This window comes from Solea solea, chromosome 19, assembly GCF_958295425.1.
Source record: "Solea solea chromosome 19, fSolSol10.1, whole genome shotgun sequence".
Classification (NCBI taxonomy): domain Eukaryota; kingdom Metazoa; phylum Chordata; class Actinopteri; order Pleuronectiformes; family Soleidae; genus Solea; species Solea solea.
In genome coordinates, this window is record NC_081152.1 from 14,111,330 (window position 1) to 14,125,470 (window position 14,141).

At 40.2% G+C, this 14,141-nt stretch overlaps 1 protein-coding gene across 2 annotated transcripts; it reads right to left on the minus strand.

Moving 5' to 3' along the window:
- Nucleotides 1–702: 702 nt before the first annotated feature.
- rbm18 (RNA binding motif protein 18) lies at nucleotides 703–14,128 on the minus strand. Of its 2 annotated transcripts, none has more exons than XM_058617225.1 (6): nucleotides 13,867–14,128; nucleotides 12,260–12,373; nucleotides 7,132–7,258; nucleotides 6,358–6,444; nucleotides 3,167–3,267; nucleotides 703–1,576 (listed from the first exon to the last, which is right to left on the minus strand). In XM_058617225.1, the coding sequence occupies exons 2-6, from the start codon at nucleotides 12,364–12,366 to the stop codon at nucleotides 1,393–1,395; spliced, it is 606 nt and encodes a 201-aa protein (XP_058473208.1). In that variant the 5' UTR covers nucleotides 12,367–12,373; nucleotides 13,867–14,128; the 3' UTR covers nucleotides 703–1,392. The 2 variants fall into 2 exon arrangements, with proteins under 2 accessions (XP_058473208.1, XP_058473209.1); XM_058617226.1 differs by having other exon boundaries at nucleotides 6,364–6,444; nucleotides 13,867–14,116.
- Nucleotides 14,129–14,141: the final 13 nt, after the last annotated feature.

The window sequence follows — 14,141 nt, forward strand, 5'->3', positions numbered from 1 at the left end:
CAGGCTAACGGTTCAGCTGATTTTGACCAACATCGAAAATATCCTGCATTTTACAGCAACGGAATGAAAAATGATTAATGTCAAGAGGTAGGATTTGGTTTCTTCAGTGCGAACGAAATGAAGCTCTTTAATCTGCAGTTATTGATCTCTGGTGTTATCTATACGTTCTATAATATGGCGAGTTTAATTTTACGAGTTGGTTCTGCAGCAGTTGCTCACACACACACACACACACACACAAAACACCGCCAATTAAAACTAATTTCGTCCTTTTGTCGTGCAGCTCACACAAACATCACTCTGCTTCTTCAAGACAACACAAATAAATCAAAGACAAGCTTTAAAATTTAAAAACGAGTTGCTTTTTTTTTTTTTTTACAAAAAATAAACATTTCATATCCAAAAAGGGAAAGAAAACACAATGGACTGCGGAATAATAATCAATATACGTGTTTAAAGTTGTGATAATGTAGTAAACCTGTGTTGTTCCATATATAATTTAATCCATAATGAAAAATGTGTTTTAATAAACAGTCTGTCATTAATGGGATCAAATAATTAATTTATAAAGGTCTAATAATATATTATCTACACATTTAAGAGTGCAGATTGATAGTAATGATGACATGGATCATTTTAACTCACTTAAGTTAATCTTGTACTTTGAAATGAATCAATAAAATGTCCTGAAACAACACTGTGTGTGTGAGATAAACTTTTTTTAATTAAAAAATAAAAGTGTGCATCAAATAAATGCCACACTCTACAGACCCTATGTGGAAAAAAAATAATTGGACTAAAATTGAAGAAAAAAAAATATCAAAGCCAAAAAAAAGGGGGGAATAAAACAAAACTCAACACAAAATACAGCAACTTCCACTAAGTCTCACTGAATGGCTTATTTCAACTCCATCGACTCAAACCTATACTGAGAAGTTATTTTCCCTTTCTCATTGAAATAACATGATCTGGAAGCAAAAACACATGTAAAAAAAAAACCATAAGATTATTTAGACAATAATGACATTTCTCCTTCTCCATACAGCAACTGTGCATCACAGCTGAAGGATGCACCTGTGGTAAATCACTGCAACAAGAGGAAAGCACACTGATCCACAGCAGTCAGAGTTTATTTTAAGCTAAATAATAACAAATGAATCTCTTTAAAAAAAAAATAATAATAATATTAACAAAAACACTCGAGGGTATCGTCGTCTGCCATTATTCCCACAAGAGTCCAGGTTCTGAAAAGCATTCTGAAAATATCAGAAATCTTTTATTTTCACACAAGTCTGTGTAGCGTCTATTGAAGAGTCAGTTTGTGTGTATGTGGGGGGCTGAGGTGGTTAAGTGGAGGGGGATGGCGTCTCCAGAATGAGCAGGAGCGTGGGGTTATCTTCTAAACTTGCGGAAGGGCCTGCTCTGGTTGTTGTGGTGTGATTTAGAATAGGGCTCCCAGCGCTTCTTCTCCGGTGGTTTGTTGTAAACGTAGGCCGAGGGGCCCGAGTAGTCATCCTCTGGGTTCTCATCCATCATCTGGAGCTTGGCCTCGATGGCGCGGATTTTAGCACTCGTGCTGAAGTGAAGGAGGAGGGGGGGAAAAACAGGAAAGAGGAGACGTGAGAGAGGGGTGGGGGGTGAAAAACCAGTGTCGCTACTGTGGGTGAGAGATGAACTGAGTGATGGACAGATCTCGGCTCAGGCTGAAGAGGAAAAGAAGAAGTGTCGCTAGTGCTCTCTTAGTATTAAGAGAGAGAAATGAGGAGGGGGGGGAGAGGAGAACAAGCAGGAGATTACGAGTTGTGCAGCATGAAAATGGAGGGACATCTGTATTTAAATAGGAGAACAGGTTGAAGGAGGGAGTGAGAGGAGGCTGTAAGAAAGATTAGGGTGCAGGTGAGTGAGTGAGGGAACAAGTGTGCATGGGAGTGCGAAAGAAAGGGACGATCTAGAGGGGACACTGGTGGGGGGGGGGAGCAGGAAAGGAGTGTATATATTTCCTCTCTTGTGCTGTGCCGAGAGTGATTTTGAAGTTTACACTAGAGTCAGAGTGTGCAGCCTTTCCTCAGAAGTACCACTGCCAGTCAATCGACCGTCTGCTACACACACTGGACTGTCTGAGAGCACAAGAGGCATTTTAGCGACTCCGCGGTGCCTCAGTTTGACTGGGTGCACGAGCGCGCGTATGCTAATGTAAGGCAACGGCAAGTGTGTAGCCACAACAATAAAACGCGTTGTAATTTGCTTTGACAGAACTTCAACATTTCCGCCCAGAGAAGTCTTTCGGAGCCAAAGTGTTGGTCCAGATGAACTCGACTTGAACTGAGGTTTGCGGTGAGAGCAACGAGCCCACAAGCCTGTCCTGTAACAACTTCAGCGAGTCGAAGCGTCAGCACAGAGGAGGAAAAAGTGTGAAGGTAGACGTGCTACAGGGGTTTAACAGTGTCAGTGTCGGGGTTTGTGTACTTTGAGGCATCCAAAGTACAGGTAAACAGAGGATATAATAAATGGACACATGGAAAACATGGTCGGAAAACGTTTCCTTCAAGACATGTAAAGATATAATATGTACCATTTCTGCATTCATATATATACGATGTGTTTTGTTAACCTGGGTTTCCAACACTTGACCTGTCTCCGCGATATCTTCTGGGGAAAAGCCCCATGTGAAAGTCTGAACGAGGAAGGAAAATTGGGGTTCTATTACTTAGCCTTCATATTATCTGCCTTTGTCACTAATGGATCACAACAAACAACTCCCATGATCCCACGCTGCTTCCCAAATGTCATCAATCTGGTTGTTTTTGTTATTGTTTTGATTGAGAGATTCCTAATGGCAGAAATGACATACTGTCACACACGGACTACAGATGGCCCTGGGGCCCGAATCCGGACTATAAGCCAGTTTTATCCAGCCCGCAGCATCCTAACAGATCAAGATCGTGATATCAGCAGTTGTGATGACAGAATCAAAGCGAAGAGAAGGAACAGAAATGATGTGACCAAGTCTGAGCCAGATTATGAAATTATTTTGGAACAGCTCCGTGTCCCTGGTTTTGAGATGCATCCACATTTGAAGATGTTTTGAAAAGGCTCAGGTTTCAAGTGGTAAAGAAAATACTATCACTGCACCAATAAGAACAGTGCTGTGTGTTTGTGTACAAACCTGAGGTGATTGGCTGTTATGGGTCCGTCCTCTGCTGCGCCGCTACATGACGGTTCGAGGCTAGGAGGCATTGTCTTGTCGTTACGAAAACCCTCAAACCTCTGTAGGTGATACACATGGCCAACAAAACAAAACAAAATAAAAGAACAAACAAAAACAAGACGAGAATGGACAGACACAAACACACGGGTGAGACACAGTCAGAGAAACAGGGAGTTAGTGAGAGACTAAAGATCTGTTAGTTATCCAGATATATTGGGGAGGGTGTGTAGATGGTGAATACACAGATTGCAGCTCAAACCTGGTGCCAAATTACATCTAAAATGTTGTTGTGACTCATAACACTGGAATTTGTGTTACAAAAAAACATGTGCATTCACTGCTGGTTTTTTCTTTATCAGGGTTTGTGTCACATTTCAAAAAGGTTTTGAGTGCAATGCCACCAGCATCTGGATACACATGAGACACACTTTAACAGTATTAAAAGTCTGAACAGGAACAGTGCAAGTAGGAAAGGAGAAGATGGCAGAGAATAAGTGGGAATCCCATCAGCCACACATGTAAAGACCATCAGAGCTCCTAATAAATACTGACAGCAGCTCTCTGCAGAGCCAACTCCGGCTTCCTCCTGCAAAGACGAATGCTGCTAAACTGTAGCGCTGATTTTGTTTGTGTCTGGTCAAACAGACAGAAACCAAACAGGGCTGCATGTGTCCAGCTCCCAGTCATGTCCTAAAGGCATGAGGGAGCAGCTGAGGAGCAACAACCGACGTCCGCACTCATTCTCTTTCAAACCACCTTCCAAACATCTCCACCAGCCAACACTGAATTCTTGAAAACCTATGGAGAGAGAGAGAGAGACAGAAACAAAACAACGGTCACATGACATGACGAGAGTGAGAGACCACACCAATCGTTGCCACTGGCAGGAACCTGACGCTTCAGCAATCAGGATCTGCCACTAATGTGGTTGCTCACATACATGCACAAAAGCGCACACACACACACTCAGTGTCACTTTCTGTCCCAAGAAATAAATAACCCATATGGCCAAGAATAGGTCTAAAACAATGAACATTACACCAGCCAGGACCCTTCCCTTCCACCTATTTCTAAAGGCATGGAGCTGGAATGCATAAAAATGTCCTGTTCGCCTCACAGTTGGACTAAGATGTTCGACTCACACATGGAGACTATGAATAGTGCAATTATTTGCAGCATATTTATTTATACCATTTATGTTGCTTTTATTTTGTCAATATAATTAATGTCTATTTATGTGTGCATTTCAGATGGGAGAAACCACATCAGTTTCATTATATCCGTGTATAATAACAATAAAGGCTATTAACATGAACAATTATATTCAGCTTCATAGAAAATAGTGAAAAATATACCATGGAATTTCACAGATTCCAAGTTTGACAGACTCTTGACTTTGTTTGATCAAATCCAAACAATCTTACTTATCCTTTATAAAAAAAAATACACAAAAGGGCAAATGTGTAAAAATGTGTTGTCTTTTGTCATTTCTGCTTTAAAAAATACATAAACTATCAATCAATTGTTGTGAATTGACTATGCATGCATTCCAGACTTAAAATGTACGCATTGATGAATTTAAAACCACTTGGTAATGAATTAAGACACGATATTTAAACTGTTGAAAAAGTAGGTTAGGAATTCCATGGGTGTTTGTAAAGAGTTGGGCCAAACACTTCAAAACTTAATCGTTCATCACAGCAACTTCCTCTCGTTCAAAGCGGCGTAATAAAGTCAAGATGTAAGTCGACTTCAGCAGCGACCGTCTCTGACTCACTTATCCCAGTGTCACTTCTGGGTTAGTCAGCGAAGACAGAAAGAAAAAAAAAATTCTTACTGGTGGAAAAACTGCTCAACACTGTAAAAAGTGTCAAACAAGTGGAGAGAATGTCACTGTAAGGCTGCAGCTTTTTTAAGAGATCTGCTTTTGACCAAAATCCTCGGTCACAAGTACCATTTTTCGGTGCCCCTCGTGTGTTCTGAAGGCCGGTTAAATCATAATCTGTCAAATATCAAACAGATGTTAAGTGACTGGTACTGACTGGAGAAGACTGATATGTATATCCTCTGCAGTGGTCGGTGGTTTCGTTGCGTTTGGCACCGGCTTGGGATGCCAAATTCTTCAGATGAGTCTACAATCTGGCAAAACCTGCGCCATTGTGTATCCATTTCCCTAGGATGGACCTGCAACTGTGAACCACCCACAGCCTCGTGCTCATCTTCATCAATATTAATTCTAGTCTGCCTCTCTTCCGTTAGCTTCTGTCACAATTTTAGATTTCTGTGATTTATTTATTTCCACTCTTTGTAAATTGCTATGTCTGTTTGTTTTTTGGTAAAGGTGACACCTACTGCAAATGTCTGTCAGTCCTGGAAGAGAAATCCCTCCTTTGTGGCTCTTCCTGAGGTTTCTCCCATTGGTTTTTCCCCTGTACAAGGTTGTTTTTGGGGAGTTTTTCCTCACTCGATGTAAGGGTCAAAGGATAGAGGGTGTACAGACTGTAAAAACCCTTGATTCATTTCACAAAACGGTGATGGATAATAGATAAATAGTGTTGAAACCAAACCTTTAAGTGCTTTCATATCCTGAGCAGGGCTGGGAAATATGGCTAAAATGGATTTTATGAGGAAAAAAAAAATCAATATTGATACCTATTGCAATAAATAAACTCATAGTAGAAATGGGCTGATGAAAATGCAGTTGCAGTTGAGTCACTCAGTCACGTGAACAGGATGGTATTTTTGGAACGTTTGGGATTAACACAGGCTGAAGTTTTCTAGGTTTAATCGTTACGGCTACTATTTTTGGTTGAAATCGTGGATTTAGTGCAGCCACAATCGACGTGTGAGCAGATTTATCCTACAACGTGTTGTCTCGGAGGCGGCAGCATTAACCTTGACCTCACTCGACTATGTGGTTGTGTGTATGTGTGTGCAGGGCGTGATTCGTCTCTATACAGGATATCCCTTCACCCATTGCCAGTGGGCTGTCTATTGTTAAGAGACAGGCATGAGCTTTGCCGAGATCCTACTGCTCTTACTACTGGAGCAGTAATATGAAAATGAAAAACCAGCAGATGCTTTGAGTAGTTTATCAGTTAGCCATCAGGATACTTTCAGATTTATTAAAGCAAGAGTTTGACACTCACCCTCACCTGTGCGTGCGCCCAGCGCACGACCAGCTTCTTAGACAAAGCCAGCTTCCCATTTAAACACTGGATCGCTCTTTCTGCCTCCTGCAGGCATTAGCAGAGAGAAAAAAATTATTTTTTATTTTTTAACAATAATGATTAAAAATCAGCCTTGATGATTGCACTCAAGTCATTAAATCATTAAATCTCCACAGTAGAGAGGAGGCACAAGAAAATAGTAGGCAGAAACAGTGTGAGTTAATGCAGCATTGTCTAATCAAATGAGTGGCTTTGATGCTAAATTACATTAATGAATTAGTTTTATCTGTGTACGTGAGTGTGTATGTGTGTTATAAAAAAACACTCTTCCTCTGTATGTTCCTCCTGAAAGGACTTCATATCCCACTGACAGATTGTAGCAGAGAAGCTTGATGTGTATCGTGATCCCCAAGCTCCCCAAAGCAAAACAACTATTCCTCACTGAACCTGAGAGGCTGCGCAAACTCACAAAGTTATTTGAGACATGCAAGTACTTTATTAAAGGGTCTTAATTGTGATCAATCAATAATGTATAAAAAAACACATCGTCATCCGTGACTGATATCTTTCTTTAGTAATTTATTCATTTTGTGCCCTTTGTCTGTGAGTTCTATTTACAAATTAGTCACACATATAGCATGTTGTATTTTATACATCATAGATCAGATTTCTAAAGTTCAGACTGGGGCAAACTTGTAAAAACATAAATTAAAAACAAAAGTGAATAAAGTCCAAACTCCCTCTTGTGTGTACCTCTCTGGTGGTGAAGTTGACAAAGCAGTACCCTCGCGGTTGTCCCTCTAAAGGCCCAGATTTATGGAAGAGGAAGTCGAACTGTTTCACCTTGCCAAACTTCTCCAACAGCTTCACCAGGTGATACCTTTTGGGGGAGATATTATGATACAGAGCAGAGGAACAGAAGAATGATCAGAGTCAGGACAAATATATAGGTTAAGACTTTTATAAATATGCATGTACAGCGACACCACCCTTTTGTTGTATTTGCAATCCTAAAGTCTGTGTAGGCGTCTGGTGGGGCTAATGAGAATGACAGCTTTCTCTCCCCGACACCTTTTTAGCAGCAGAGCAGCTGGTGTGACGGGTAATGGACAGTAAATCTCTTAATGAGACAATGCTGAGGATACAGTAGCAGGACAATGAGGGAATAAAACAGAGGAAGCCTTAAATCCCCCCTGGGCACTGAGCTCTGAACAAACAACATCCACAGGCTGCGTGGACCTGCCCGGGGACGTCTGAGACAACACATGAATGTGGATATGTTGTCATTGAGGAGATATGTAGTATATGTCTGTGTGAGTCAGTAGGGAAACATGTAATTGACTACTGGCTGCCATGAGGGAAAAAAACAAACTGACAGTGTGAAAAGTGCGATGAGGTCACAAGAGTAAGTATGCAGGTGCTGACTGCATACTTCCAACGCATGCAGAACAGCAGGTGCTTTTATAAAGCTAACTGTCAAAGTTATTGTGCATGAAATTATATCTATATGCAGTATTCCTATTTTTTTTTTTTTTTAAATATACAATATGGGATTGTCTGAGACCTGCTGATCAATCACAGGTATTCAGCCCTTGCCAGTCATCCATAGCATTAACACAAATAATAGGGATTTGATTATTTGACCAGTAATGACTGGTAAAGATGACTATTCCTGATTACATTTAAAAATATACAAATTGAACAGTGTTTCATCAATGGTTTTGTCTTCTTAGATGAAATGTATGGGTATTTTTGAATGCATCTTGAAGCTGCTCCTCTAAGGTCAACCCACTATAGTCACCGCAGAAATGATTACATTTCCCATAGTCACTGAATGCATTTCTTCATTTGTCAATAATCCCCAGTAGCTGTTTGACAGTATTTTTACATGAAAGGCCCATTCCTAATAACAAGTGAGTCTAATAAGGAGTCTCACTATCCATCAAGTTTGTTGTCATCAAAGAAACCTGAGAAATGTCTACATTTAAGCTTAACCCACTAACTGTTTGATAGTTATGCTTAAAAAAATAAATAACTAATCAATTAACATTTTTTAAATTATTGTATTAACCAAGTTAAAGCTGACTTCTGTCCTAGGAAAGCCTCATCCACAGTGCATTCACAGCACCCTGAGGTGAGGTGCCTTGTTATGTCTTTGGATGAAACACATGAGAATAGCCTTGACTTTCCTCACTGTAAACAGACAGTTCATACAATGTAATCCATCTGCTTACAAACATTTACACAATCCTCAAACACAAACCAAAAGAAGTAAAAACAATAGATTAGTGGAGGAAAAAAAACTTTTTAAATTTTTTGGCAAAAATGTATCAAATAAATGTTTCATATTTCACAATATGAATGCTCCTTCAAATTGTATATTTGATGGACATACATTTTTGGTCATCCGGTGATAAGCATTTTCTGTGGGTGAAACTGTGATTGCAGGAAAATCAAACCCATCTGTCAAATACAGTAATGTGCAAAAGTCTTATGCCACCATTAGATTGGCTGTTTTAGCAATGCTACCATGACCATATACAGTATCTAGAAAATACAGAAAACATGTATGCCCTTAATAATGTCACATATTTAGTGTGACGTACCCTTACACTTGAACATAAACCTGGAGTGGAACCCTAATTAATGTTATTGGTAAAACCTGTGCGGAAAAAGGTCTATTACACCAGGTTTATTCCAGACGTTGTACGAGTTAAACTCACTGACAGCTTGTTAGTATGTAATACCAACTTTCAGTCACATCATTCCACTCCAAATGCCAATGATCAAAGAATTTGACAGACATCAAAACAACAAAGCTGGTGGTGCCCAGAGACTTGTGCACAATACATACATTTCCACAGACATCTTCCTGTGTTTTTGTTTCTGTGTTGTTAACCTTGTAGGGCTGTTTAGGCCGTAGAATGAGCCTCTTATTGTTTCGTTGATTGTCCTAATGGGGGGGTGTGTGTGTTAATGTGTCTACCCCCACAAAGAAGAATGCTACATATGAGTGCATTTATAAGTATGAATGGGATTCAGTCAGTGTGGGACACTACAGGTGCAGTGCAGCGTTAAGCTAATATCTTCCAACCATCTATGGCTCCCGAGGGCTTTAGGCCGAGGAGATTTTGTCCTTTTCCCAGACAACACCCAGTAAAACTCCCATGTGAAGGTGGCTCTTCCTGAACTATGGGGCCATTCAAACAGGAAAACCTCCACTGGGGTTTACTGTATAACATATTGTATTTGTTTTCAGTCTTATATTTAAATAATTGGCTTTTATATTACATTAACCTCTGCAACACTGAATGGGAAATCAGTCAATCAGGAATTAAGCCAAATGCAACAATGCAAAAATGTGCAGTGTATTTTAATACCCCTATATATTCTAAATAAATACATAAATGTTTCTGCAAATGGGTTTATGTGAAAGAAACTGGATGGCTGACACTCTAAGAACATTTTTGGATGCTGGTGTGCTGAACCACAATGGACCGCTCCTCCTGGGGGTTGTAAAAACCACCGGAGGAAGGGGCGAAGGGGGGGGCAAGGAAAGGGAGGGAAAGGTGGGGGAGAGGGAGAGTAAAGTTCACAGAGGGGATGTTGACGGCAAGGTGAAAGGTGTAGGAAGAGGAGGAGAAGCCAAGAGAAGAGAGGAGGTGAGGAGCCAGGTATAGAAGAGATACAAGAGCTACGAATCACAGAATAGGAAGGAAGGAAAGAGGAGAGGGGCCAAAAGACATGCAGGCCAGTGGATAAGAAAAATAAGAGGTTAAGAGTGTGGGGTTTTCTGAAAATGCAACCGACTGAAACTTCTCCATAGGTCTGCAGTGAAGAGTAAAACGATGGTTACAACAGCTTTTTCAGAAACAACGACAATTTCCAGATTCGCAACTTAAAATGTAGAAAGAGGTCCAGAGGGAAAACAAAGAGGAGGAGGGTGATGGATTACCACTAATGAGAAATTCCCTCTGTGTGCAGCCAAAAGCACAAAAACATGAATATGTGGTGAAAACTGGGGTATCACCTGCTCTGTGAAAAATCTGATGGGACACTATGAGGTGTATATCTCAGATACAGGAGAAGATTATTGACTATGTGAATGTACATCAATTTACTAAGTATTTAAGGACAAAAGAATTTATAGTTTATTTTACATTGACACCAAAATGCTTGAAAAATGCTTTCTCTACATCTAGTCACATCATTGCAAACTATGAGCCAAACAGTGAAACGATATCCCTCTTCTAGGGAGGAAACTTAAGATGAGTCGAAATACAGGCCAAAATTCATCTGCCTGACAAGAGGACAGCAAAGTAAAAGAGCTGCCCACTTTTCTCATTATATCGTAATCCATTTCATACTGCCTTTGGCTATGACCGACCAAAGCAGAAGTCAATGCCTTAAAACAATGATCAACAATATTATTTATCATCTATACTTTGAGGGTATAGAGTATATTCTGTCAAATCGATCAAATATCACAATAGCTTCCTTTAGAAATCACATTTTAGACTTGATTTACTGACTTAACACCCCCAAAAATATTTTTTATTTGTAGATTTCTTGAATTTTACTTTACAATGATGATACTAGATGTGAAGAAACAATTATTCTAAGAGAATCTACACAGACTTTTATAAGTTTTGTCTTTTATAAGCTAAAAAAAAATATCAATCAATACATTTTATATTTATAATTTGATTATTAATGTTTTGGCCTCATGTGCTCAAAGTCAGCCCCTTGCATCATAGGTCCACATAGATTTTTAATTTTGGCTTATCGGGACAAACAGAGAGAGCACTACATGCACATGCTATCCAGGAGCTAATTAATCTTCCCAATCAGCATCGGGGGCCACGGGCATTTCTCTCCTTTTCCCTCCCTACTGTAAAGCAGTGGGCTATTTAAGGAGAAGTAGAGCAGAGCAGGGAAAGGGGAAGGAAACGCCTGTCTAGACTCCCACCAGAGCTGCGGCCCATACATTCTCCAGCAGCCCCCACAAGCACACAAACACCCCCCCCACCCCTCCAAAAAAGTACTAAATCCTCTCCATCACATCGTACATATCAGTGATCTATAATCATACATGAAGAGGTTTGCACACTCTACTGCATACACCCCACCCCCACCCCAGGATGTCTTGTATACATGCTGTGGTGTAAAGAGAGACGGACTAACAATGAACACAGACACCTCAGTTTGTTGAAGCCTGCACCTCGACCAGCTGCCACCCAAACATCAACTATGTACTTAAACATGCTTGCACAGACGCACACACACACACACACACACACACACAATCAGGTCCAGACTGACACAGAGAGAGTAAACAGGGCAGGTGAGTGAGGAATGATGGCTGCTCCTTAGCACAGCAGGTCTCCACGCCTCGCTGCCTCTCTTTCACACACCCATCCAAGTCTGCTCAGTCTCAGCCTGCGACACACACACGTACACACACACTACACACAAAGTTAATCAATCATATATGCACACACAATGCATTGCCTTTCCATGAGGCAGCAGAGCAAGGCAGGTTTAAAAACACTGCTTCAGGTAGGTTCATGACATGGGGGGACTTCCTAACAGCCGCCTCAGATTGAACACTTGTTGCTCCTGAAATCAAACACTACCTTTGTTGTTAATTCCACTGCCTGGTTCACATGATATGTGAATGCAAACATTTAAAAGTGAAATAAATAAAGTTTGTTCATATTATTGAAATACATTTTGATGTTTTAAAATTGTGATTACATGGTGTTTTTGTTTTGTTTTTTTAAATCTAATTGGAAGCATATAAGTATCAAGATGCAACAAACAACAGCTAACCACTCACTAATGATGCACAAGTTGCTTAAATAAGTATGTATTTACTCACTCTGTGATTTTGGGATCAATGTTGCCTATCCACAAGCGATTTCCATCGTGGGACGCACTCTCCGAAATGATGGAGGCATTTTCTACCGACTCTGCTGCAGACGACATGTGTACTCTGGAGAGGGAGACAGGAAAAAAGAAAGAAAAAAGAAAGAAACTTATCTTTAAAAAAATTAATACCAATGCAAACACTTAAAAAAGTACCCCGTTTATCTTTAGACTGATATGTGACCATTTAAATAGTAGCTATATTGTCTATCTTGCATCATCACATTATCAGCAGAACCTCCTGTCCTCCACCAGCCAATGTGTCAACTGCATTGGCTGCTGGAGGACAGGTCTGGGTATCGGTTTGATGCCACATTCATTTTGAGATTCTGCTCCTCGCCGTTAAGGCCTTCGATAATCTCCCTCCTCTGTGCCTCTCCAATCTCCTGCATATTATCATACCAACACCCACACGCTCATGTCTTCTTCTTCTTCCATCCACCTCCCCACATGAACACCACAAGGTTCTTCTGAGCCTTAATCCACTATGCACCATGACTCTAGAATTCCCTTTCACAAAACATCCAGAACACTTACTCTCTCCTCATTTACAAATCGCACCTCTTAAACTCATCTCTTTAAAATGGTATATTCAGTCTGATAATTTTCCATTTTGTCAGAGGAATCTTCTTTTTACAATCATTTTTTATACATTTTAAGTAGGGCAAAACACTTAATCAACATTTTCAAAACAAAATAGCAATAAGGCCTACTGCAATGTTCAAATCGCAGTCAAAATGTGTGTCAAATTCAAATCACAACCTAATTTCAGTCAAAATAATCACAATTACATATTTCTGTAAAATCGTAACATGCATGAGTTAAATTGTTACCTCATGCATTTATCGCTCTATTGCTAGATTGGTACTTTAACCTGTCTTGTAAGTTGTCCTTGGGTGTTTCAAACGGGTTATAGATAACACTTACAATCATTATTATTATAGCTTATACAAAAGTAACCAACACATACATAAGTAATTTTACCAATGTGTGGAGAAGGCAGGAATTAATTGTGAATTGTGAAATGACAATACGATTTGCAGTGACAGAGTAGCAGAGACAGTAAAGGACATAGTGAACATGCAAATTGGGGATTAGGTTAATTGGTCACTAAATTGATCACAGGTGTGAGAGTGAACGATAAATCAGTGTTTAACCAGAATGTTTACAACATAAAAGTGCAAATCGAAGATAAGCATGTACTCGGTTTAAATGTGCAGTGTTGACCCTGAGCCCCCAGCTGACAGAGAACATGTGTAATAAAAACAACCGTGTTCCTGCAAACCCTCAAAACTGTCAAATCACAAGTTTCCTCGGTGACTTTCTACCCGCTAACGTACGCTAAGCTAACAGCAGACTGATTAACCGTCCATTATCTGGTCCTTGTTAGCGTTAGGTGGTTACGGTTGCTTAACTAATGTAAAGTGAAATCTTATTCAGGATGTAACGTGCTCAACAGCGATTATCGAAATATTATGCACTCAACAGTTAACAGTCCGACCGACTGTGGGCGAGTAGTGGGCTGTTAGCAGTTCATTAGCTTGAGGAATATTAGCTTACCTCCTCAATTCGTCAAACGTCCTCTTACAGCGACTGATCGATTCGATTCACTTTGTTTATAATCCCACTATCGGGACAATTCGGCTGCGTCAAAACATTATGTTAATTATTTAAGATTTTACTTTCTACGTTTTCTACTCTAAAAGGGGTCGGTACGGTTAGCTTTAGCAACGAGCAGTCGCTGTCCGAAAACAAAGGCGCAGGTTGATGTGTCGGTTGTTCAGCTCGACGCGGAGTCGAGGGGAGGCACTTGGTTTCTTTACCTTGAGTGTCCG